This window comes from Acipenser ruthenus, chromosome 14, assembly GCF_902713425.1.
Source record: "Acipenser ruthenus chromosome 14, fAciRut3.2 maternal haplotype, whole genome shotgun sequence".
NCBI classification, from domain to species: Eukaryota; Metazoa; Chordata; class Actinopteri; order Acipenseriformes; family Acipenseridae; genus Acipenser; species Acipenser ruthenus.
This window is the reverse complement of record NC_081202.1, coordinates 20,187,026-20,214,298: the sequence shown is the minus strand read 5'-3', so window position 1 is coordinate 20,214,298 and position 27,273 is coordinate 20,187,026. Positions and strand designations below refer to the sequence as shown.

The 27,273-nt window shown below is 34.7% G+C and overlaps 1 protein-coding gene across 3 annotated transcripts in view; it reads left to right on the top strand.

Moving 5' to 3' along the window:
- The window catches only part of LOC117419791 (mucin-2-like), a 38,028-nt gene extending 11,280 nt beyond the window's left edge, over positions 1-26,748 (top strand). The window contains exons 15-51 of one of the 3 annotated variants that reach the window (XM_034926381.2): positions 113-262; positions 610-698; positions 1,112-1,238; positions 1,477-1,717; positions 2,403-2,443; positions 2,733-2,818; positions 3,057-3,208; positions 3,296-3,434; positions 3,652-3,753; positions 3,841-4,026; positions 4,326-4,568; positions 5,031-5,187; positions 6,079-6,204; positions 7,107-7,248; positions 7,674-7,705; positions 8,057-9,322; positions 9,900-9,935; positions 10,107-10,124; positions 10,455-10,475; positions 10,714-10,743; positions 10,916-10,933; positions 12,273-12,302; positions 12,473-12,490; positions 14,969-16,309; positions 16,422-16,657; positions 17,212-17,398; positions 17,487-17,709; positions 19,215-19,393; positions 20,366-20,435; positions 21,401-21,510; positions 22,261-22,292; positions 22,661-22,820; positions 23,587-23,624; positions 24,382-24,489; positions 24,692-24,731; positions 25,567-25,675; positions 26,427-26,748. In XM_034926381.2, coding sequence (XP_034782272.2) covers positions 113-262; positions 610-698; positions 1,112-1,238; positions 1,477-1,717; positions 2,403-2,443; positions 2,733-2,818; positions 3,057-3,208; positions 3,296-3,434; positions 3,652-3,753; positions 3,841-4,026; positions 4,326-4,568; positions 5,031-5,187; positions 6,079-6,204; positions 7,107-7,248; positions 7,674-7,705; positions 8,057-9,322; positions 9,900-9,935; positions 10,107-10,124; positions 10,455-10,475; positions 10,714-10,743; positions 10,916-10,933; positions 12,273-12,302; positions 12,473-12,490; positions 14,969-16,309; positions 16,422-16,657; positions 17,212-17,398; positions 17,487-17,709; positions 19,215-19,393; positions 20,366-20,435; positions 21,401-21,510; positions 22,261-22,292; positions 22,661-22,820; positions 23,587-23,624; positions 24,382-24,489; positions 24,692-24,731; positions 25,567-25,675; positions 26,427-26,601 — 6,458 coding nt within the window. In that variant the 3' untranslated portion in view covers positions 26,602-26,748. The remainder of the gene's footprint in view (positions 1-112; positions 263-609; positions 699-1,111; positions 1,239-1,476; positions 1,718-2,402; positions 2,444-2,732; positions 2,819-3,056; positions 3,209-3,295; positions 3,435-3,651; positions 3,754-3,840; positions 4,027-4,325; positions 4,569-5,030; positions 5,188-6,078; positions 6,205-7,106; positions 7,249-7,673; positions 7,706-8,056; positions 9,323-9,899; positions 9,936-10,106; positions 10,125-10,454; positions 10,476-10,713; positions 10,744-10,915; positions 10,934-12,272; positions 12,303-12,472; positions 12,491-14,968; positions 16,310-16,421; positions 16,658-17,211; positions 17,399-17,486; positions 17,710-19,214; positions 19,394-20,365; positions 20,436-21,400; positions 21,511-22,260; positions 22,293-22,660; positions 22,821-23,586; positions 23,625-24,381; positions 24,490-24,691; positions 24,732-25,566; positions 25,676-26,426) is intronic. The other 2 variants (XM_034926382.2, XM_058986068.1) reach the window with 2 other exon arrangements.
- The last annotated feature ends 525 nt before the right edge of the window (positions 26,749-27,273 follow it).

Below are 27,273 nucleotides of genomic sequence, written 5' to 3'. Positions count from 1 at the left end.
ACAATGTAAAAGTACTCTTGATTTTCACACATGCAGAAAGAAAATGATGAATTACTTGATTCACCAATTCACAGAATCATATGTTGACTGTTACTGTCCATGTAATCTTTAGGGTTGTGTGGCAACTACAATGACAAAATTGATGATGAATTCATGGCAAGCAGTGGAATTGTGGAGGATTCCAAATCCTTTGCCAAATCCTGGAGGAGACAGACACAAGAGTGTGAAGAGATCTCTCCCATCTGCATGAACACAGACAATGGTAAGAATGTCATTCCAAATACAGGGATTTCTTGTTTTGTTCTTTTTTTTGCAGCATAATAACAGTAAACATGTCATCAATCTATTAAACAGGCATTGGCCAAATATCTGCTTGTGTTTTTTAATGATTTAAGTAATATGGCTGGAGGTGAACTCAAAAGAGAGATGCTACATCTAAAATGCACCTGGCATTGTAATTGGGTTTGACTAACGCATAGAGTAGAGAAAAGTATGTGAAACTGCAAATTCTGTGCAGATTACCTACAGTATGGTAAACCATTTGAAGGGTCTCTCTTTCTTGAAATGTTCCGACAGACTCAAGAATATAATATTTTTATGTTATTACAGAAAAATATGGAAAAGAGAAGTGTGCCTACCTGAAGGACCCTGTATTTGCTAAATGCCATTCTCATGTCGATTATACACCTTTTCTCGAGGTAAATAATATAATTGTATGATATAATAAATGACAAATGTACTAAGAAAAATAAATAAAAAAAAAACAATACCAACATTCAATAGTAACGTGTATTTTCAATTGGGTTGTGTACTCTTTTATAATGAAATTGCCGTTTCATTGTTGTTAAAAATGTAGAATTGACAGCTGTGTATTACAACAATAGGTTCATAGACTTGTTCATCCATGAATAATTAACATGGTCAACCCTGATTTGGCCGTCATATATGGCAACCGAGAACATTGTTTACGCAGTACATAAAACCTGAGATTGCTATAGCATAATAGATTTACCAGACATTTACAAAAAGGAGAAAGCACGTAATGTTTTAGTAGTCTTGTGTTTTGTTTTAAAATTAACATTACAGTCTTTGATTGTTGTTTTCTTCCCAGAAATGTGTAAGTAGCGCAAAATGCTGTGCCAATCCTGCAGAATGCACATGTGTAGCACTGGGTAATTATGCAAAGGCCTGTGCTGCTAATGGCTTGATTGTGGAAAACTGGAGAAAGGACGATTGTGGTAAGTTTCATTTTCTTGAGTGGATACTGTAAATGTATAGTTTTTTTTTCTGTAAGTACACCTACACAATTTGCAATGGTACTATAGGTTAAACTTTGAGAGCTTTCTCTTGACATGCAGTACTGTTGTCAATCTTTAAATTCAGCTTCATAGGTGGAAGTAGCAGTCATTTTACTGGAAAACTGAAATGTGTTTAATGTGTTAGTTGGTCCTAAATCCATTTTTTCTTTGTTTATAGTTGAAAAATGTTATAAAAATCAGAAATTTTCATACAACATGAAGGCCTGCAATAGTACATGCCAGTCACTATCAGGGTCTGACTTTGCCTGTGAAGTGGAAGATGTCCCAGTAGATGGATGTGGCTGCTTAGAAAAACATTTGGACAGCAATGGGATGTGTGTTCCAGAACCTCAATGCCCGTGCTATTATGGTCAAACTCCAGTTAGTCTGGGGCAAAATGAAATTGATGGACATACCTGGTGAGTTTCTTCCTACAAGAACACCTTACCAAAAAAGTGTATTACCTACTCATTAATGCAAGTCCTCCAACTAGTACCTAAGCTGTTTACTGCAAGTTAGGTTTCTTTATAGGTCTTTCTGTCTCACTCTAGGGCTAGTATGTTTACAATGACTTCTGGGACCCAGACATTAACGTTCTTTTTCTAGATTGTACTTCTAATTGTACTATAGTTTTCTAGATTTTGGAAATGCACAGTCCAAGTGGAATGCCTAGAGGGGGTAGGGCATTGCTAGTTTAGTATGATTAACATCGTTCCATGGGTCAAAGTGCATCAAATAGCAAGGCACTTCAAAGCCTGTTAATAGCGTGGCGATCACAGCATGCTACTGCAGCAAGGCCCCTTAACATTTAAACCTCAGGTTCTGATATGAGCAATTATATTACTGATACCAGTATTTTTTTCTTGATATCAGAAATTGAATTTTGTATATCAACAATTCTAAATTGGTTTAGTAATTTTCACAGTTTGCATTTGCTTACAAAATATGTGCACATTTTCCACGGGAGCAAAAATAGTTACAAAAGCATCCAATAAATGTTCTAATGTAATGTATGTGGTAGTGGTATGTGATATGTTTGTAGATATAATGGGCCAAACAGAAAGTACCCTGACGTTTGTGATTTCATTTTTTATTTCCTTTCAGTGTTTGCCAAAATGGAAACCTTGACTGCCAACCACTGAAAGGTATGTTGTATAACACTGCACATATTAAAATACTCAAGTCTGTATTTTAGAGTTCTATTACAGTGTGAACTGTAGCTGCAATTACAATCATATAAATACGTTAATACAAATATGTAATAAGTATGGTGTATAATAATGATGTACTTTTCATGTAAAGTGGTGTAAGTTTGTCAGGCCATCCCCTCCCCATACAACATGAATGGGCAATCCCAGTTTTTTACTGTTGTTATTTACAGAATGAGATCATTTTTAATGTGATTATAACTTTTACATTGTTTATCTTTTTTAGACTGCACAGATGGCAAGAAATATATCAGATGTTCTAAATATTCAGGCCCAACGTCTAACAAAACATGTAAAAGCCTAAATTTACCAGTAAGTCAAATTTAAACTTTTTATATTGTTTTTTTATAAACAATATAAAGAGCTAAAAATATTTAAGTAAATTACTGTGCAAGTAAGTGTTGTTTTAAATTCTTGGAATAGGAAATGGAATTTTTAGCACAGGAATAAATAAAGGGTAGTATGGGAAATGTCTGATTAACTGCTATACAGTTGGAGCATAATAGTACCTTTTAGATAGATCAAACACAAATTGTTCTCCTTTTTGTAGGCCAGTGATAACTGTGAAAGTGGCTGCTATTGTCAAGATGGATACTATGAAGATCATAATAGCAAATGTGTTCGTCAGGAAGAATGCTCATGCGTGTTTGGGGACAAAAGCTACTCTGCAGGGGAAACGGTCACAAGTGGATGCAATAATTGGTAGGGTGAAACATGTCTAAAGCAGTTTGAATCAAGCAATATCTACAAATATAAATACGTAATATTTTTTAATCTGTTTTTGTTCAGCACTTGCATCAGGGGAAAGTGGAGTTGTACAGAAGAAGAATGCAAAGGAAAATGCCAAGTTTATGGAGATGGACACTTTCAAACCTTTGATTTAAAGTGGTACAGCTACGATGGGAATTGTGAATATACTCTTGTAGAGGTAAGGATCTGTGCATTTCTAAGAGATTCAGAGCTACCAACTTAAACCTTTTTTGTTGTTGCTGGAATTCAAGCATTGTATATCAAGAATTACTGTATGTTTATATATGAATATTTATTGTATGTCATCCCTTTTTAACAAAGGATTCCAAGACATATTTTGTCTAAAATGTATTGGCTTTGGTTTCCATGTGACCATGTATTTTGTTCGGTTTTAGGACTACTGCGGTTCGACTGGTACTTTCCGAATAACAGCAGAAAGTGTTCCCTGCTGCGATGAAGCACTTACATGCTCAAGGGCTATTAAGATTAACTACCAGGTATGGCTGGAATCTTTATTTATAACCGAGTTCAGTTTATTTTTTTATTTTTATATCAGCTGTCTAATATGATTTGCAATTATACAGGGTGAAGAAATAGAATTACGAGATATGAAAATTTTAGAAAAGAGATCAAACAAATGTGGGGCTGAGACGACAAGTTACTCGGTTCATACAGTGGGTCTCTACCTAATTATCACTCTGACGAATGGCATTACATTGTTGTGGGACAAGCACACAAGAGTAACCATTATATTGGACCCCAAATGGAAAGTAAGTTTCAATTTACATTTCACTTTTTCTAAATACTACCAAAGGAGCTTTTCATTCCTCCCTCAATGACATTATATATATATATATATATATATATATATATATATATATATATATATATATATAAAATCACTGTATTCTGAGGGGGTATAAAAGGAGCTTAATAACCTTTTTTTGATGATCTCATTTTCCAGGAGCCCTAAGAGTTGTTATTTTCCTTACATTGAAATATCTTATGTTTAAATTGTACAGTGTACATTCATGAAACAGTAGATACATGTTTTTTCTGTTATTTGCAGAATACAGGTCTCTGTGGTCTCTGTGGAAACTTTGACGGGGACTCTAAAAATGACATGAAAACCAGAGGAAAATCAGAAGTTACAAATGTACTGGAATTTGGCAACAGTTGGAAAGTCAACCCCAGTTGTGGCAATACAGTAAACCAGACATCCCCCTGTGAGAAACACTGGTACTGTAGTGCATGGGCAGAGAGAAGGTGCAAGATCATTACTGACAACACCTTTCAAGAATGTCATAAGAAGGTAAAAATTTAGTGCAATTCTAATTTTTCTCAGGAATTGGAGGACAATATTCTCCAAACCAACATTAGCTCTGAAAGCTGTTTTGTAAAAGCCTTGTATCTGAAATTTATTTTTTACATTTTGAGCTTTCTTATTTTATGTAAATAAAGCTTTATAAAAAAAAACAAAAACACACTCAATAGAGGGACCTGAGTCATGGAATTTCTGTTTGCTATTGCTCTTTCACAGAAAATAAACAACTCACATTTAGTTTAGTTTAGTTTAATATTGTAATAGTTAAAACTGTTTATACATTTACAAGGGTTTTCTCTTTAAAAAAAAGAAAGTTTTTAAAATAGCATATAGCTATAAAGTGTTTAGTGTTACATGCTTAATAAAAACAATAATACAATATAGTTTATCCGTGGTTGAGTGTATAAACTGTCATATTTTAATCTTCATTGTGCATTTTTAAATATTTAGGTGGACCCCCAGCCATATTACGATGTTTGCGTTAAAGAATCATGTGTCTGTGAACTGGAGGGACAATACCTTGGATTTTGCACTGCTGTTGCTGCATATGCGGAGGCTTGTAACGAGGCTGATGTTTGTATAAAATGGAGGACCCCAGATTTGTGCCGTATGTATTATTCCATTATTCCATTTTATGGTAGAACTTTAGATTACAGGACATGAATAACAAGTAATCATTGCATAACAACATTGTAATAACAAGCTTTAACAATTTTTTTTTTACATGGAAATGGGTTTGTAATAACATTGAAAAGCAAATCTGTGCAGCGATTCAACAAAACAATTGGAAGCTAATTCATATTTTTTTTTCAAATTAGTACGAGATATATTTCAAAGGCTGTTAAAATATTTTTTTTTGGTTTTCCATCACATCTTTTTACTATGATTGTCCTGGATTAGTGTTTCAACTTATAACTTATGACTTACACAAATATGAATGTGAATATCATGGAGTATATTGCCAAAGAACTAGATGGGGCTATATAGACGCCTGGTGTTGTACAACATAGGTTTATTTATATTTCTTTGCAGAGGGTAGTGGTAAATGTTTGTACCAATGATGGTTCTTGTGTATATGAATATTTCTGTAAAATGTTTTGAATCTGTCCTAAACATCCAGTAGAATTGTGCTTCTTTACCTTAGTGCATGAATACTAAAACTATTCAGACATAAAATCATGTTCCACGAGTGCTACCAAAAATGTATAAATATAGGAAGATAAGTAACCATTGCAAGTCTTTATTTTTAAAATGTAGCATTCTGTAGAAGACAATAAATCAGTCTACATAACTCCTAAGATTGTATATAGTTAGGACAAGACAGGGGTTTATACCGAGCGACAGTACAGAAAGATACGGAATATATCCTACACGAAAACAAAGATACAAAATGACACTCGACAGTTTGCTGGTACAGTATCTGCACCTCATTAAGAAGCTACAATTGTTGTAAATAAAAGAAAACAATTGTATAACTAAATGTAATGATCTCTTACAGCTGTATATTGTGACTATTACAATGATCCAGGAAAATGCAGTTGGCATTACAAACCTTGTGGAACGATTGCCACAAAGACTTGTGGTAATAACTTGACTTCTAAGAAGTTCTCTGCAAAGCTTGAAGGTAAATTCATTGTTATGGGTCAACCTTGGTACTGAATTATTTAGTAGCACTATAAATAATTTGGTACTGTCGTGCTCTCCAAAAATAAATGACCTACCTCTCACGGCTCATTAGTGCTATATGGCATGAATGTTCTGGTCTTAAATATATATTCAGCATATTGTTTATAATAATTCATACACAGGATACCTCATCATTAGTTTCATACTGTATGTTACCTTGAAACATGCCATGCATACCAGTACTTCAAGAATAAAAAATACAAACCTGTTTGAGACATACTCTTATAAAGGAAGGAAGGAAAGAAGGAAAAAAAACAATAAAATTAAGCTTTTTTGAGTTTTAGAGAAATGACCCCCACAATTAATACTAGTTTTTAATTCAATATTTCTGTTTTTTTTTTTTTTATCAGCGTTGACTTTAGTACAAATTTTGTAAACAATTCAAGTAGCTGGTAGAGCATCATTCAGTCATTTTCACTGTACAGTACTACCTACTCCTACAGATACACACAGGTTTCTTTGCTCTTTTGTCTGGTTAAAATGAAATACAGTTAGCGTTCATCTTTTGCTGATGTTCCCTGATTAGAAATGTTCAAAGAAAGTTTGACAAACCTTTTTTTAAAAACATATACATTTTTAATTTTCAGCCTAGACGTACTGTATAGAAAATATAACCTGTGTGCTTTCTTGGCATGTGCTGTCAGACAATGGCTTATTAAAAGGAAAACAACTGTCATGTATTTCGTGGCCAGATAAGGACCCTGGTTAACTGCTAAATAGACAAGACTGGACACTCTTAATCATTTTTAAACCATGCCGATATGACGTGGTATAGCCACAGATGCTGCAGACTTGCTAATTCTGTTTCAATCTTCTCCTTTCATTTTCTGTTTTATGTAGGCTGCTATGCAAAGTGTCCAGACGATACACCTTATCTTGATGAGAACACCATGCAGTGTTCTGCTTTAGAAGACTGCACCTGTCTTTATAATCAAATAATAAAACCAGGCGAAACCATACAAAATGACTGCAACGATACTTGGTAAGTTATTTACATACTATTATTATTAAAAAAAAAAATCTTACTGATAGCTAAAATAACCACTATGTTGACTTTTATTTTTAGTAGCAGCATTGCTTTCAGACTTTTATATAAATGATGTGTTTATGGATATAACAATCCACTGGCAAACATGTTATGTGCGCCATCAATACCATTGAGACAGTATATGCAGTGACAGAATGGGGAAAGTTCTCAGCCCCTTGCTGTTGGGAGAGGGAGTCTCATTCTGTGTAGGACTGCTTTTCCTTTGCTCACTTGCAATGATAGCCCATGTGCATTATCATAAATTAGCAATAAATATAACTAGAGATATATGTTTTTTTTTTTTTTTTATCACATTAATACTAGCATTGCACAATCATCTTTCCCAACATATATGCTAAACTTGTCTACATGTTTTTCAGTGCATGCACAGATGGCAGGCTGCAGTGTGGAGGTAAGTACTTTTCATTACTCATTGTAATGCAATGTCTTTAGACAAACTATTTCAATGTTTTATACAAAAAAATTAAATGGTCATAGATTTAGCCATGAAAGTTTACAGTGTACCGGTATTTATTGGCACTATCCTTCCTACATGATTAGAGTGGTCTGCAGTTTTGAGAAGTTATCTTTCTGTATATCTGTATGTAGTTCTGTGGTGGCGTTTTTTTTTATTACTTTTTATTTGTTTTACTTTACACTACTCATAGTTCAGTGTACATTCCAGCACACAGCAAATGTGTATGTACTTAATTGAAATCTGTGGCTTAAAACTTTAAATAAATTGTTGCTTTACCGTTAACAGGCACAACCACACCAACACCTTCAACCACAACCACGATAACTACTACAGAAACACTAATAACCACAACAACCACACCCACGACAACAACTACTACAGAAACACTAACAACCACACCCACGACAACAACTACTATAGAAACACTAACAACCACACCCACGACAACAACTACTACAGAAACACTAACAACCACACCCATGATAACTACTACAGAAACACTAACAACCACACCCATGATAACTACTACAGAAACACTGACAACCACACCCACGACAACAACTACTATGGAAACACTAACAACCACACCCATGATAACTACTACAGAAACACTAACAACCACACCCATGATAACTACTACAGAAACACTAACAACCACACCCATGATAACTACGACAGAAACACTAACAACCACACCCATGATAACTACTACAGAAACACTAACAACCACACCCATGATAACTACGACAGAAACACTAACAACCACACCCATGATAACTACGACAGAAACACTAACAACCACACCCATGATAACTACTACAGAAACACTAACAACCACACCCATGATAACTACGACAGAAACACTAACAACCACACCCATGATAACTACTACAGAAACACTAACAACCACACCCATGGTAACTACTACAGAAACACTAACAACCACACCCATGATAACTACTACAGAAACACTAACAACCACACCCATGGTAACTACTACAGAAACACTAACAACCACACCCATGATAACTACTACAGAAACACTAACAACCACACCCATGATAACTACTACAGAAACACTAACAACCACACCCACGATAACTACTACAGAAACACTAACAACCACACCCACGATAACTACTACAGAAACACTGAACACCACAACAACCACACCGACGACAACAACTACTACAGAAACACTAACAACCACACCCATGATAACTACTACAGAAACACTAACAACCACACCCACGATAACTACTACAGAAACACTGAACACCACAACAACCACACCGACGACAACTACTACAGAAACACTAACAACCACGATAACTACTACAGAAACACTGAACACCACAACAACCACACCGACGACAACAACTACTACAGAAACACTGAATACCACAACAACCACACCCACGACAACAACTACTACAGAAACACTAACAACCACACCCATGATAACTACTACAGAAACACTAACAACCACACCCACGATAACTACTACAGAAACACTAACAACCACACCCACGACAACAACTACAGAAACAGGTATTTAAAACTTATAATGTTTTTTTTTTTAAGTTAATTGTGAATATTATGGAAAATGGGTTTGTAATACTGTGTTAGCAGTGCTGCTTTTGTGAATGACTCTCACAACCTTAAAATCCTCCCTTTATTAATATTGTATTACTAGAGCTGATTTGGATGGAATCAAATTAAATCCATAATTATGCTGGAAATGAACAAGCCAACCAGTGACACATGGCATGTCTGCACATTTCTTTTGTGAGAGTTTATTTTGCGAATTTGAAGTAGTCACCTAATTTGATTAATTACGGAGTACTAATATGTAATGGTTGACTAATTCAAAGGTGTGCTTCAACTATTACAAAAAAGTCAGACTTAAAAACAAAGAAAAACCAACTCTATTGATTATTTAGGGCCATAGTATATACCCAAAGAAGCAAAAGTCAAGCCCTAATAAGTTATAGTTTCTAATGATACAGTCTTGAATACTAGATTTTTTTAATTAACTGTTTTATTTATAATTCTATCAATACATCTTGTGGTGTTATACTGATATGATTCATTACTGGTATTAATACAATGTGCTTCCTTTGTACAGAAACAACTACACGTCCACATGTGGTAACATTTACAGGTAATTATTAAAATAAAAATGTTGAATAAACCCACACAGCGCAATTTAAAAAATGAGCACAAATAATAATTTTTTGTAGCATGCTAGTTTAACCAACAAAAAGTGTGTAAGAATGGCTGCAGTAATCAAGTATTTGTATCTTTTCTTCTTTTTTTAAAAATTCTGAAATAGGATCTTCAACCACTCCAGGTAATATAAATATGTTTTCATACATGTCTGCTTCACAAAGAATAAAAACAAACATTTTTAAGAGTAAACTTGGAGCTTGTCTGCATTTTCTTGTGAAGAGAATAAAATAATCTTAGTGTTATAAATTACAGACACTGTTAACTTTAAATTACCTTGTCTGCAACTTAATTGTGTCATAGTTTATAGTATACAATTTTTTTTTTGCTTAAAACATTTGCAAAAATAATTATTTCTAGGAATTTACAATAGGTAATTATAACCTTGTGAATTTTTTTTTTTAAATATACATTAACTGTTTTTATAACAAAGTATGGTTTGTTTTTTTCCAAGTAACATCAGGACAAATAATAGGTGAGACACATTTTGACTTTCATAAACTTTTCAGAAATTCATAAAGACATAAACAGAGGGAAAAAGAGAGGAAATAAAATGGGCTTAATTAGAAAAACACAAATTTGTATCCCTGGTACAACAGGTACTTGGACTTATAGAGTGAAAATTGCACTTAGAAAAATTATAAAACGCCGTATTCTGTTTGTTTTTTTATGATTCATTACTGGTATTAATACAATGTGCTTCCTTTGTACAGAAACATCTACAACTGTGGAAATATTTACAGGTAATTATTAAAATAAAAATGTTGAATAAATCCCACACAGCGCAATTTAAAAAACGAGCACAAATAATATTTTTTGTAGCATGCTAGTTTAACCAACAAAACGTGTGTAAGAATGGCTGCAGTAATCAAGTATTTGTATCTTTTCTTCTTTTTTTTTTAAATTCTGAAACAGGATCTTCAACCACTCCAGGTAATATAAATATGTTTTCATACATGTCTGCTTCACAAAGAATAAAAACAAACTAACATTTTTAAGAGTAAACTTGGAGCTTGTCTGTATTAACTATAAATTACCTTGTCTGCAACTTAAGTGTATCATAGTTTATAGTATATATATATTTTTTTGCTTAAAACATTGCAAAAATAATTATTTCTAGGAATTTACAATAGGTAATTATAACCTTGTGAATTTTTTTCTTTCAATTATACATTAACTATTTTTATAGTTAATGTATATATTTTTTTTAAATACGCTGTCCTGATTGGTCAAAACAGGTCACAAGTCACATGGGGGCGTTGATATTACAGCATATCACCATGGGCACTTCTTTTCAAAACGGGGCAAATCACTGGTAGATATCAATACACCACTAGAATTTAGAGAAAAATTTAAAAAAGCAGCCATTGTATCGCAATAAAAATAACTAAAACAGATGTCTGTAAATGTTGGCCTTTTGGGAAACCGAAGTGTAGGTGAAATCTTGAATCGGACATCATTCATGGGGTTTCCATGCGGGTCAATTTGCACGTGAAATGGCAATGCGCGTGCACGTTTGGGGGAATTACTCGGATAAATCAGGTTTGTGGCTGAAAAAAACGGCCAAAGAGAGGGATAGGATAAATCTCATTTACTCATGTAAATGACAAAACACACAGGAAATCCACGTCCAGTTTCACATGGAAACCCGCATTTCACGTGTAAATGTTAATGAGCGTGTTTATTCTTACCTATAAATATTGCAAGGGAGCAGGTCAGTTGTTACTGTGGATTCCAAGACAGCAGAAAGTAGTGGCTGATGGGCGATTTTATGGTTAGCAGTGGTGTAGTTCACCTTAATGATAATGCGGGCGGCTATTTTTATTATTGTGTTTTTCTGTGTCTGGTCTGTCATGCTGTATATTTCTTGTGGATTTACAGTTCTGTATAAAACCGCTTACCACGAACTGCGCTATGCCCTTATTATAGTATTAATGCAGCTGTTTGAGAATACCCTTGTACTTAAATGTCTAACTGAATTAATTCCCGTCTTATTTTGATCCCAGCTATGTCCAAAGACAACGCGTGTCTGCCCTCCACGTTAGTAAATATAGTTTGTGAACTGGATGTCATGAGCTAGCTCGATCGCCCAAAACAGCGCCACAACATCCAACAAGTTGTTGATGCTCTCTCAGAACTGACCAAATAAAATTGTAAATGAACATATTGACTGTTTTTTTATTTGTTTGCATCATTAATATTTGACACAACAGTAAATCCAACACAACTTAATTCATTACTGGTATTAATACAATGTGCTTCCTTTGTACAGAAACATCTACAACTGTGGAAATATTTACTGGTAATTATTAAAATAAAAATGTTGAATAAATCCCACACAGCGCAATTTAAAAATGGGCACAAATAATATTTTTTTGTAGCATGCTAGTTTAACCAACAAAACGTGTGTGAGAATGGCTGCAGTAATCAAGTATTTGTATCTTTTTTTTTTTTTTTTAAATTCTGAAACAGGATCTTCAACCACTCCAGGTAATATAAATATGTTTTCATACATGTCTGCTTCACAAAGAATAAAAACAAACTAACATTTTTAAGAGTAAACTTGGAGCTTGTCTGTATAACTATAAATTACCTTGTCTGCAACTTAATTGTATCATAGTTTATAGTATACTTGCTTAAAATATTTGCAAAAATAATTATTTCTAGGAATTTACAATAGATAATTATAACCTTGTGAATATATATATTTTAAATTATACACAAGTCACATGGGGGTGTTGATATTAAAGCATATCACCATGTGCAGTTCTTTTCAAAACGGGGCAAATCACTGGTAGATAGCAATACACCACTAGAATTTAGAGAAAAATTTAAAAAAGCAGCCATTGTATCGCAATAAAAATAACTAAAACAGATGTCTGTAAATGATGAACTTTTGGGAAACCGAAGTGTAGGTGAAATCTTGAATCGAACATCATTGACTCTAATTCAAATAGTGAAAAAAAAGCAAAAGTATTCAAATCAATTAAAAACTTGCCATTTCTGATTGCTCTGCCCCTTCTTCTTGAACTCGCCCAATACTACAGTGTTTCCCTGTCCTATTCTGAAAATGCATAATTTAAAAACTTTCATCTTAAAAAAAAAAAAAAAAAAAGAAGATGATTTGGGTGACTCTTAAAGAGTCTTTTGTGGTTAAATGGATGTTTTGTTGCCGCTGCCCCTGGTCTACTGTATGTCTGTTCTCCTCCTTCGGTCGCTTGCATCTCCTGCCATGCCTGCACAGCTGTGTGATCTGTGTTGTGCAGAGTACCTGTATTTATCTTGATAATTCCTACCGTACCTTTCGCTCCACATTAATTAATCCAGGTACGATGGTTTCATCTCTTCTGCTGTGCTCAGTGTTATTTTTAATTGTTTAATACAGGCCCAGTAGTTCTCGACGTTGTCCAGCCATAAACCGCAAAGTCAGTTTGATAAGTGACCGGGTATTCCATAATGCAAATAACGTCTTTCTCGCCACTGTGAAGTGGCAGCGCTAATCTGGTATGGATACTTCCTAACACTTCGGCGGAAAACAATGGATTTTTCAAATTAGTTAGTTAACCCATTTTATAAGCGCAATAAGCACTTCAGGGTGTGCCCTGGGCGGTTGAAGCCACTCGGCTTCACCATGTGCCTTGCAACGCACCCGGGGCATGGTGATATTTAAGCAATAATGACCAACAGGCAGGGAAATGCCCTGCCTGGAGGTCATTATTGCTATTAGAAACCATTAAAATTTTTAACAGCAATAACAGTGAAGCAAACTATTTTTTCTCAACAAACACACCAAACATTAAAAAAATCTAAATACAGTTTAGTTTTTAATTTACTTAAGACAGGGAAAACATTTATACAAAAGACAGTTGTGTTTTGTCTGCTATTAATAAAGAACAGTAACAGTTTTAAATAGGTAAATATAACAAATTGATTCTATAACTAACAGTATTATTAAACAAATTAATTTATTACTAAAAGAAAGGAATTCAATTAGTAATTTAAATATTTTAGTTATTTATTTATGAAAGTATTTTTTTTTCTTTTTTTGTTTTTTTAAAGTTTATTCATTTCAAGTTGAATTGCAGGTTTTCTGTGAAAGTGCAGTTTTGAAACATAGCGGATATGTTCAGGGCTGAGATTTCTGGGGGTGGATCGAAGCATTGAGGCTTCGGGTTTTGAATGTGCTGCTGATTTTCAACTATTGACAGCTGGTGGACATCAATAATTGCAGGACTTAAGACATTGGAATGCTGTGAAGACCATTCTCGTTTGTTGGATAGAGATTGAGCCCAGTATTTTTTTTTTTTTATAGAGGACTTGTTTTTGTTTACAATGCAGCCAGTAAATTCTGTCATTTTTATGTTGTGGTTCTGACAGCTGACCGTTATATTATTAGATGTTTTTGGGCGGATTGATTCCTTACTGCACTTTATTGGTGATGGTTGCGTGGACATTCTGAGGGCATTTTCTGGCAGTTAATGCCCTCTACAGCAACCATTGATCAGAAGGCAGCATTCAGGTTCTACTCATCTTGACAGGTTTATAATAGAGTATATCACACAACCTGTCATGCCTTATTGCTTACATATATGCCTTACCATTAAAGCCTCGCGTATTTTATTCAGGGTTATTAGAAGAAATGGGGTAGGATTTTCATAAGGTCGTAAATTATAACTCCAGTGTTTCAAGAAATCGGTATGTAGCATTGATTTTGGCATTTTCAAGTGGTTGTTATGCCTGTTTCGTTATTAACTAATCGTCCTAATGTGATTTCCAAAATTGTTGATTTCCGAAATAATGTTAATATCTTCACGAGCAGAGCTTCTGTGACTATTTCTTTTGTTTACATGGGAATTTAAAAGCAAATCTGTGTTAATTCTCATAATTTATCAGGAGTTAATTTGCACCTAGCACAGTACAGTAACCCCCCCTTGTGTGTGTGTGTGTGTGCGTGTGTGTTTTTTACAGAGCCTTTTTGTCAAGGGACATGGTCTGCCTGGATTAACAAAGTGACACCAAATCTTACAAATGATGGGGATAATGAGACCGTAGACACATCCACGTGCTATAATGGAATTGAAAATATTCAGTGCCGTTCTGTAAAAAGTGGTACTATTACGCAAACCGTGATATGTGACAAAGAGAAAGGGTTAGTTTGCAAAAATGAGGACCAAGCCTGGACGGCAATTGGATTTAGATTGTGCGATGATTATGAGATTCGAATTTGTTGTGCTTCTACCACAACAACTACCCCTGAAACCACAACAACTACCCCTGAAACCACAACAACTACCCTTGAAACCACAACAACTACCCCTGAAACCACAACTACTCCAGAAACCACTACTCCCGAAACCACAACTACTCCCGAAATCACAACAACCCCTGAAACGACAACTACCCCTGAAACCACGACAACTTCCCCTGAAACCACTACAACTACCCCCGAAACTACAACTACCCATGAAACCACAACTACTCATGAAACTACAACTACCCCTGAAACCACAACAACTACCCCTGAAACCACAACAACTACCCCTGAAACCACCACAACTACCTCTGAAACCACCACAACTACCCTTGAAACCACAACTACTCCAGAAACCACTACTGCCGAAACCACAACTACTCCCGAAATCACAACTACCCCTGAAACCACAACAACTACCCCTGAAACCACCACAACTACCCCTGAAACCACTACAACTACCCCCGAAACTATAACTACCCATGAAACCACAACTACCCCCGAAACCACAACAACTACCCTTGAAACCACAACTACTCCAGAAACCACTACTCCCGAAACCACAACTACTCCCGAAATCACAACAACCCCTGAAATGACAACTACCCCTGAAACCACGACAACTTCCCCTGAAACCACGACAACTTCCCCTGAAACCACGACAACTACCCCTGGAACCACCACAACTACCCCTGAAACTATAACTACCCATGAAACCACAACTACCCTTGAAACCACAACTACTCCAGAAACCACTACTCCCAAAACCACAACTACTCCCAAAATCACAACAACCCCCGAAACGACAACTACCCCTGGAACCACGTCAACTACCCCTGAAACCACGACACCTATCACTGAACACTGTTTTTGTGAAAGCCCCAATGGAACTGTGCAGTGTGGTGGACAATGGTACGATGGTTGTCTGCTCAAGACATGCATGTATAAGCAAATTAAAGAAAGCCGTGTCTGCCCTATACAGTCCAAACCTACGTGTCAAAATGGTGTAGAGCCTAGACTGGTCGAGGATGGTTGTTGTACAAAATGGGACTGTGACTGTGAGTATGAACTTTACCCTAAATTTAATAGCCTTCGGTTTTGATTAGTGTCATTTCTGTATAATTAACATATTTAAAGGACACTTACTTTTCTTTATTATTTATCTTTAAGGTCAATGTGAAGTATATGGAGATCCTCATTACAAAACCTTTAGTGGGACAACATATACCTTCTTGGAGAACTGCACCTATACCCTTGTTGAAGAAAAGTCTCCAATACATAATTTTTCAGTTGCAGTTGACAATTATAATTGTATTCCGGGTTACAAAGCATCTTGTGCCAGAGGCCTTATATTAAAATATAAAAGCAGTATTGTGACACTCAGCATAGTGAATTATAAAATTGTGGTAAGTGAATCAATTTTCTATACTAATGTGGTGGTTTTATGTGGACGGATGCAACCTGAGCTGGATTTGAACCCAGGACTCCATTAATACACAGCACAGGCTAGTGAATTCCCCTCAAAATTGTATTAAAAACATGCGAAATCAGCTTCTAATGTCAATTTAATGTTGTGTTTTAATGTCATTTTCTCCATGCCACTAGAAATCCTACCATTTAATTGAAAATTTGCATTTAAAGCAGATAACTCTTTGGGCACAGCGCAAACTCAAAGATCAATAGTGCTTGATTATTAAAACCCGAACTGCAGAAAATGTACAGTAATTTGACCTGAATGGGTTACTGATTTTATGCAGCCCTCCCAGCCAGATGACCATACTGTATTTACGACTTACTTTTGGTTTTCTTTCATTTTTCTACTGTGGAATTGTACAATTGTTATGTATCTCTATAATTATCTGTATAATAATTATATAATTTTTTCTTTTGTCCTGTTCCTGAAAGTGAAGAAAAAAAAAAGGTTTTAAGCATTCACATTATTCTTTTTAATTTTATTTAGTCCAAGTTCAACAATATGCAGGTGAAATTTCCCTATGAAAATGATGGAATTCAGTTGGAGTCAACAGGGGCTTCTGTAAAAGTCTTCATTCCTGCAATTCAAACTAGGGTATCCCTAGCGAGTTACAATGAAATCAATATCAGAGTGCCGAGGAGTATTTTTGAGAACAATACACAAGGACAGTGTGGTATGTAAAAATTATATTAACAGTAAACACTTCATTAAATGATTTTATCCCATGAAACATACATCACGTTTATCCCTCCTGTATTAAGGTGTGTGTGGTGGAACATCCTGTATCCGTAAAGACGGGATGAATGAAACTGATTCATGCTGTGACAAGACTGCCTATGACTGGATATACGACGATGCCAGTAAACCATACTGCAAGTCAGCCCCGAAAAACGTGCCCTGCAGAGAACCCCCACCCACTCCACCCCCATGCTCTTCAAAACCAACGAAAAATAATTCAACGTTTTGTTGGCTACTCAGCAGTAGGTATGTAAATTCAATTTCATCTAACACTGTTTCCATCTAATTTGCTTCTTTCAGTTGGTATGGGAAGTTTCTTTTGAAGTGTTACAGTTTCTGTGCTTCCTTTGACGTTTACTCCAGAAGCAGAAGTTCAAACCAATGCAACATACAAGCAAAAAAAAGAAAAAAAAAGTTGTGTACAAAGTCAGCAACAGTCTAGAACAGTCTCATGAATAGCAAACATATTTAAATAAAACAAATGCACACACACACACACACACACACACACACACACGCACACATACACACACGCACACATACACACACACACACACACACACACACACACACACACACACGCACACATACACACACGCACACATACACACACACACACACACACACACACACACACACACACACACACACACACACGCACACATACACACACGCACACATACACACACACACACAGGGGGTCCTCCTAATCTAACACAGTGAGTTATTTCATTGTCTTAACATTCTATTAATTTTGACAGTGTATGCAGGATTGCCCATAATACCTTGTGGACATCAGAATTCCAGTGTAAATAAGGTGTCACACCAACAAAAAGCTAGTGAACTAAGAAATCACGAACAGTTTAATGAGTTGTGTGAAATAGATAATCTCAATGTATATTGCTAAAAAAAAAAAACTAGGGAGATGATCAGGATATATCATTATGCTATAAATTGGGCTTTTTTGACTGACACACCTGGTGAGGATCTTGTATTTTCAATGATGCCATAGCTACTTCAGCCTGCAAAAAGGTCCATGGGGTGAGGTCTAAGGCATTAGATAGATACATTTTTCATATTTAATGCTTCTGAGTAAATCTATCTCAAATCCTAATCCAAAAGCATGCATTGTTTTAGGTTTAAACATTTATTTTCCACACATTATATCTGTTATATAAATAGAATATTCCATGAGCATCATGGAGTGCTTTGGCTGAGGTGCTCATAAGAAAACAGCCCTACATGTTTAAGGTGTACCTGGATCCCCAAGGCTCCAGGAATATTAGATTATAGAATATTATTATTATTATTATTTTATTTCTTAGCAGCAATATTATATAGTGTTCTGTTTAATACAAGCTGATATAGCCACCCCACAAGAGGTAAGGGCGGACAACGAGTGACCTTGAGTGGGCTGGAAGCAGCTTGTATCTTACAGTAACCTATAAAATATGTTTTATAATGTATAGTTAAATAAGAATAATTAAAACAGTACAGCTACAGGTTTAATGCTGAACAGTGGTCCAGTGTTCTAGAAACTTCTAGCCATATCAATGGAAAATGTCTTTACTACCTACAATGCGCTGGGAGAATTAGGTTGGCATTCCTCACCTCCTCACCACCTTTCTTGCGGACACACTGTATACAATTGGCCTGGATTGGGTCCAGTTTCACCAGGGAAATTTAACAAATGATCCATACCCCTTGTCAAATTGAAAATGAACTGTTTCTTAACATCTTCCTTATTTCAGTATTTTTGACGAATGTCGAAAAAAAGTAAATCTTTCAGACTATGAAGCGGCCTGCCAATACGATCACTGCATGTTAAACAATACAAAACTGGACTGTTCAAGTATAGCACGAGCGGCAGAGCGTTGTAAGGAAAGTAATATCTGTGTGGAATGGACTAAACATACAAACGGGATATGTGGTAAGTTTTGTTTTAAAATTGTGTGTAAAGGGACATTGTTTAGAAAAAGAGAGTTCTGCATTATCTTGGGTATTATTACACTCTTACCTCACCACTTGACTCGTGCACTATTGTTTTTAATTTTTAGTATATTAACCATGTCTTAAGTAATTCCCGCTCTTTTTTTTAGTCTTTCCAATTAATTACTTCTGAGTTCTGTTTTGGAGAAAGTTATAACATTGCTTTATGTATTAGAAGTCCTCCAATAAAAAAAAAAATATATATATGCCTTTCTGTTTACCCTGTGTTCTCTAAGACCAAGAGTTTGAGTTTCAAACAATTTTCTTCAACATTTTAGACAGGTATAATTTTCAAAGTAATATCTCTTTGGGCAGTCACCATTGCAGAAACCTTTTTTTTGTGTAATATTTTTTATATATAATTTTTATATATAATTATATATAATTTTTTATATATTTTTTATAATATATATATAGTACTTTTGTGGGTAATATTGCTTATTAAAAATTGCCTAATGTTGGGGACAATTACCAAGCAGTGTAATAAACAAGGATCTCATTGGGGCTTAGAGGTCAAAAAACACCCCAGCCCTAGTTGTTCATCATTCCCAGGAACGGATAACATTTTCGAATACCACTGCTCTTGTGAGATGTTGCTCTTTAAATTATTGGCATATATTTGAAGAGGCAACGATAAGCAGCCTTAAGTTGCAAAAAAAATAAAATAAATAAAAGTCAAACATCCCACCTCCAGCACCAGAAACCAGTGCAATAATTCTGAACTACGGTATATTTTAAAAGTTAAGCCACTACCTACATTCCTATTATTTACAGCAACTGGTGAATGTGCAAAGTCATAGACCATAGAAAAAGACCTTCACAGCCACACCAGAATACTCCATAAAATAAAACAATTTATTTAGTTTAACATAAAAACATGTAATTTTTAAAGAGTATGGATTTTATATTTCAGACCTAAACTGCTCTGTGGGATTGGTTTATGGTGCATGTCGCAGAGGGATGGATGATTACTGCCAGGCAGGGTAAGTATAATTGTGATGTAGTATTTCATGCTTAAAGAATCAACGGAACAGATAACAATCAACATAGTTTTATACTGGCTGCAATATTTTCAGTACAGTATCTGCCAGTTAATCAAAAGAGTTGTGACACTAACAAGAAGCAACTCACAATAGAGTTGCCACCCCCCTCCTTAAATTCACACAGAGAGTGGTGAGGGTATGAAATGGGTTACCTAGCCATGTTGTTGAGGAAGAACCACTTGGCTCCTTTAAGACCCATTCTGACAAAGCTTTGGAATCAATCGGCTACTAGGAACCAGACAAGCTTACAGTAGATGGACTGAATGACCTGCTCTCATTCAGAAATGTTCTTATATTCTTTTGTACCTTGAGTAAAAGTTGCACTGAGGCCTGAAATTGTTTTTTTCCAAAACTCTGAGGATAAAGTACAAGTCCACTTATACATGGAACAAAATTCACTTAACTAATTCTTAAAAGTGGAGGATGGCATGTTAGCAGTATATTGATATGCAATGTGAAAATATAAATGCATTGCTTCTCAAATCTAGTTGACATAAAACTATGTATCATTATAACCTAGAGTATCATTCCAATATTGTTCTAATGATTTGTCCACCTTTTGGACATTGTGAACGTTAAATGTACAGAATGTAAACAACCTTTCACCATGCCAAAGGTGCACTTTTGTTTAAAACTAAGCATCCACTGCATCCAATAGCTTTTTATTATAAAATGTTCATTGGATGAGCCTGAACATTTTTAACCAACGTGCTATACAGTAAGTGCTGTCTACAGTGTGGACAATTACCAGTAGAACCCTGGGCCTTGATAAATGTCAGCCTTCTCAAATGTATTAAACAAGTTGCTGCATCTCACTGAATAAAAGTGATTCAGTAATTAAATGAGAACATTTGGTTAATTTGTGTTTTTAAAGTTTCCTAATTCATTTAAAAATGTTTCTTCAGAGAGCGTAAATCTGGAACCGACTTGGGAGAAATGACATCTGGATGCTTCTGCCCTGATGGCCTAATTCGTGCAGATAAAAACAGTGCTCAATGTATTCGAAACTGCACATGTAAGTAGTTATGTACTATGCATGTGCTCAGAGTACATAAGCGCATCCTCCAAATAAAAAACATTGAGGGAGATGTTAACCTGTATGGTATTGTGAATGGTTATTGTGTGTGAGAGAGGATCAAGACGTAGTATTGAACATCTCTGGATACAGCTAGTTCTCTCTGGTACAATCATACAATGAAGGGGTAAGGAGAAAGTAATGGTAACCAACACAGATATTAATGTGACAAAATGTGAAACTTAAATTTAAAATCATACAGAATGAAGAAGACTTATTTGGCTCATAATATTAGTATTAAGTAACAATTTATATAAATAAACAAATATATAAAAAGATGTGTGCTGTAAAATTAACCAGAAGCACATGGGTGGGATATGATGATGTTGATGCAAGCAGCAACTTTTAAACAGAAAAGCAAAGCTGTCTAATATTGACACTTGCGAGTGCAACGCTATAATAGACACAAACATGAAAATGGGAGTTCCTCTTATCTTATCAGTCCTTTAAGTATCACACAGGATATACAAAGGGTTACCCTGCAGCTGCAAGTAACTGATATTAACACCGCTCTAGGTTCTAGCTATATTGTGGACTATGTTTTATTTCACAATAATCTTGTTGTCTCTGTTGAAAATGTGTAGGTCAATGGCCATTAGACAAACTCCATGAAAAAAACATATTTTATGTGAGATAAAACTGACGTTGGTTGAGGCAATAAAAAATAATACCTTTTCTTCCTTTTTGTAGACTGCAAAGGACCAAATGGAGAGCACAAAGAGGTCAGCATTTACAATTCTAGATGTTCTTAATAGATCTTCTGTAATCTAGAGCCAAGTCAGAATAGACAGTAAACAAGCACTCCCTGCTGACCTGTAATGCTCGTCTTCCTTGTTCTCTAAATACTTAATTAAAGGTCTATTTAAAAGGTACTAATGTGATTTCAAGAGACATGTATTAGTTTAGTCACTTTGTCCCCACAGGGTCAGCACAGGTAAATCTTAATTGTCTTAAAACAGAGGAATAATAAAACGGACTGGGAGGGTTTTCAGTCTTTTTGACTTTATTGTGTTATGTAGGGATTTTAAAAAGAAAAAAACAATATTGATGGGTAAATATAAATAATGATTACAGCATTGCTGCTTTTTAGATTGGAGAGACATGGAAATACAATTGCAAAAATTGCACATGTAGCAGCACCACACTGATGGAAGAATGTGTTGTTGAGGAGCGTGTAACACCAACCTGTGAGGATTATCAATCTCTGGTAGTCAACAATGTAACTGATTCCTGTGAAATTCCACATTGTGGTAAGCATTTCAAACTATGTATGAGGCTCAAAAAAGTTGACATTACATACAGTAATTGCTATTCAGCTAGTTTTGAGTAATTAAACCTGGGAAAAGTTTGTACTTTTAATTATTTTCACACATTTGGCTTCATTTTGTATTTCTAGCAGTAAAAAGGTAGATGGAAAGTTGTCTAGTGTGCAGCGTATAGTGTTGATTTCTTTGACTCGAGCTGTAGTTACTGACTTCGTCGCCTTGGTCTGAGGATCAAATTACAGTGGTCCAAGATAGTAAAAGCATCTTAAATAGCTCATACAATGCTATCAAAAGTTGAAACAAGACATACATACACAGTCATGCAAAAAATAAATAGTCTTTAATTTAATTTCTATGTAGTACAATGTACTTTTATGTCACTATAGTACTATTATGAAGTTTATTACACATTCCTTATACTTTAGTAAAGTATGCAATTGTGTGTTCCTAAGTGATGTAAAGTTGCATTAATTAGCATAAACATAAGCCTTATGTCTTTATAATGACAATAAGAGCTATGCAGCTGCAACTATGATGCAGACATATTTTTATTTAATGTGTTATGGACATACTTCCCTTTTAATGTTTAAATTGAGTGTTTTAAAGTGTAGAATCTAGGTCAAAAATAAGGATTTAATGCAGATACATATTTAAAAAAGAAACATAACCAAATGTAGTATTAATAACAGTGTTGATTCCCTTTTTGTGGCTTTATTTGTTTAAACAATAAACATATTGTTTTGTTTTCTAGTCAATATAACCTGTGAGCATGGAGGGCAAACATATCAGGTAAACAACAACGTACTTTTATTTATTTTTTCTAATTTGTTTTACTTTTGGTCTATTGCCAAAAGCTAAATGTCCTTAAAAAGAAAGATATGTGGCTGGTAATTGGAACTGGAATAATATATATATATATATATATATATATATATATATATATATATATATATAATATATATATATATACTCTTTTTCTAAGGGTCTATCAAGATGGTATTTTCTCCCCTATTGATTATTTCTTAAATGTATTATTTTATTCAGTTTATTAAGAAAGAAGGTGCTTGGTTTGTAATAGAAACTTGCAATTTAGAAAACCAAACAGTATGCATGTTCCACTTACAGTATTCATTATATTTTATCCTGTTTAACAGAAAATGTGAACAAAATACAGATTAAAGAACCATGATAAGTTTTCATTATGAAACGTGACACACTGTCAAAATGAAAACATTACAGTCAGTCACAAGGACGCTTATTGCTAAAGGTGCCTCAACTAGCTATTAATTTAATTTTCCTTGTCAGGGTATGAATACTTTTGAATTAGCATTTTTGGAGTTTTGCAAAAAATTGCTGAAATAAAAAAATATGTATTTCTATTTCTTGTAACTTTCTTTCCTCATCCATAAAAGCAAAACTTTTGCTAAAAGATTTTTCCTAATTTTTTTTTTTTTCCGAGAAAGTTCTAGAAATTATAAATTTCCATTGGGGTATGTAAACTTTAGACTACAACTGTATTTGTTTGTGTTTGGATTCCTTCATACAGATTGGAGATCAATGGCATGATGCAAAACAGCCATGCCATTCTTACAGCTGTGTCAAGAGTGGCATTAACGAGAAGATTCTAGTGTGCCCCACACAAAGCTGCCCTGACGTATGTATTCTTTAGTTGTATAATACCTAAACCTGAAAGCATAAAATATGAAATATAGATTTAAAAGAGGGAAATATTGTTAGTCCTGAGGGAATTTGAAAGTAAACCAACACTATTTACTAATCTAACTCGCCTGTTTGTATAGTTTCTAAACATTGCTTTATTAATTATTCATTAATCGTGTTTTGTGTTCAATCTTTAGAGCCAAAAAGTTTGGGATGACAACAAGTGCTGCTACACATGTAAGTTTAAAAGAGCACACACATTACACCATAACAATAAAGAAAAAGGAGTTCTAGTCAGTAGCTAAAGACCAGAGGGGACTGTATGTGAACTGTCCGTGGTTCCCAAAGTGAACATCATCAGTGTACAAAACAGCCAAGTCTTATCTGCTGACACACCCTTACAATAATAATAATAATAATAATACAACTGTTTTATATAGTGCCTTTAAAAGCAACATCTCAAAGCTCTTTACAAACAAACAAAACAGAAAATAAAATCAGTCATAAAAATGCTTTTCTATAACAGTAGGTCTTTAAGCTAGATTTAAAAGCATTAAGACTGGCAGAATCCCTCATCTCTTTAGGAATGGTGTTCCAAAGGGTGCATAACAACAAAAAGCCCTGTGGCCCATAGAACGTACGTGAACAGAGGGAACACATAACAGTCCAAGATCAGTTGAGTGAAGGGGTGTAGACTGATAAGAGATCAGATAAATACTGTGGAGTCAAACCATGTAAAGCCTTAAAAGTAAGAAGTCAAATTTTTAAATCAACACGAAACCTGACAGGCAACCAGTGCAAGGACTCTAACAGGAGTGATATGATCCCTGGCACGTTACCTTGTCAGGATACGAGCTGCTGAGTTCTGAACATGTTGTTATCTGGACAGTGTGCTTTTTAGAGACGCCTGCAAGCAGAGTGTTACAATAATCAATCCTCGAAAAAACAAAAGCATGAACCAGCTTTTCAGCTACAGAAGCAGAAAGCATAGGTTACACCCTAGCGATGTTTCTAAGGTCAATTCAGAGGTTTGTACCCCACAATTTTTATATATTCAATGTTCTTGTTTTAGGTAAAGAATCATGTGTACCGAAGACCTCTAATAAAACTATACAGATCGAAGATTGTTCAGCATTTCTGACAGTGACCGAATGTGAAGGCCAATGTCAATCTGGATCAAGGTATGTAAATGACCATGCTGCAAAAACAAGAGTGTTCAAGCTTCTTTAACTGAATATATTCAACGCTCCTACATAATTAATACATTAAAATATGACCAAAATCAACTTTGACCATATCTACTGTGTCTTGATAAATGACATTAGGTTTGCTTGTAACATTTTTAGTTGTGTGGTGGTACACTAATTTAAACCATTTGCTTATATTTGAATATTTTTTCTGAGCTGTTTCATACATCTTTTTCTGTGCTTTGCATATCAGTGTTTTGCACTGTGAAGATCATCATCTGTAATTATAGTCTTGTGTCTCATCTCATATCCATAAACAATGTAATTTACAGTAATACTAAATAGAAACCTGTCTTCCCTGCTCCATTCCATGGCCAGATGTGTGTGCACTATTAACATAAAGTTATGATTCTATATTTATTAATTTTGTTGTGGCCTCTATCCACTATTCATATGGTAATTTAAATTTGATAGGACTGCAATTCAAATCTGAGCTGTTTCATACATCTTTTTCTTTGCTCTGCATATCCGTGTTTTGCACTATGAAGATCATCATTTTATATCAGGACCTTCATAATGCTACTTTTTAGTGCAGGGATCCATAGCATACAACTGACAGGCAGTCACCAATGTACTGTATACCTTCAGTGTTTCCTAAAATAGCTGACCAAAAACTATTTGTGTATTAATCAAACATATGTATACGGTGCAAACACTGATACTCACTTGGGTTTTTATTTTTTAGCTTCTTTTTAAACACCAATTCCCATTCCGGATCCATGATGACAATTTGCAAGTGTTGCCAGCCAAAGACTGAGGAAAAAAGAATTGCAACTTTGGCCTGCTCTGGATCTAAAACCAGACTTTTTGAGTACACTTATGTAACAGACTGTAACTGTGAGGACTGTCCTGGGAAATAATTTCCAATTCAATACATATATTTTATTGTATTTCCAGTAACAAGCTGTTGAAGTTAAATTACAATTAAACTCTTTCTGGTGATGGTATTATTAGGGCACCTCTGTTTACTTTAAACTACTGAAATCAATAAATCTTCTTGCATATGATTACTGTGTTATCTTATTTATTCAACACATACATGTGAAGGGAGAGCATATGCATTCTATATACAAGTATGACTTTTTTTTTAACAGATGGAAAGGATTACGTTTTTATAATATATATTTTCTGTAATTGCATTTAAATAGAATACAGAAACAAACAATTATTGTTACAAGTGTTAGTTTATGAATGAGATATACTTCATATTGGAAAATTTGTATTTTTGTAATTTACTTTGGATTTTATGCAATTTTCTTAATATTAATGACTCCTTTTGACAATTACAAACAGTTGTTTCTGATAACACCGAAGATAAGCTTACTGGTTTGAATCTGCTAAGTAAACCAGGGAACATAAGGAAAAATTGTAGGATTTTAATTTAACAAAATTGAAAAAAGCCAAAAGTGGTACTATACAATAAACTAGCTATCCATATCCAGACATAATTCTATACCAGAAAAAGAAACAAGAAAAACATTTAAACTTATTTAGTCAATTGCAACATACCAAATTTAGTCCACTTGATTTGC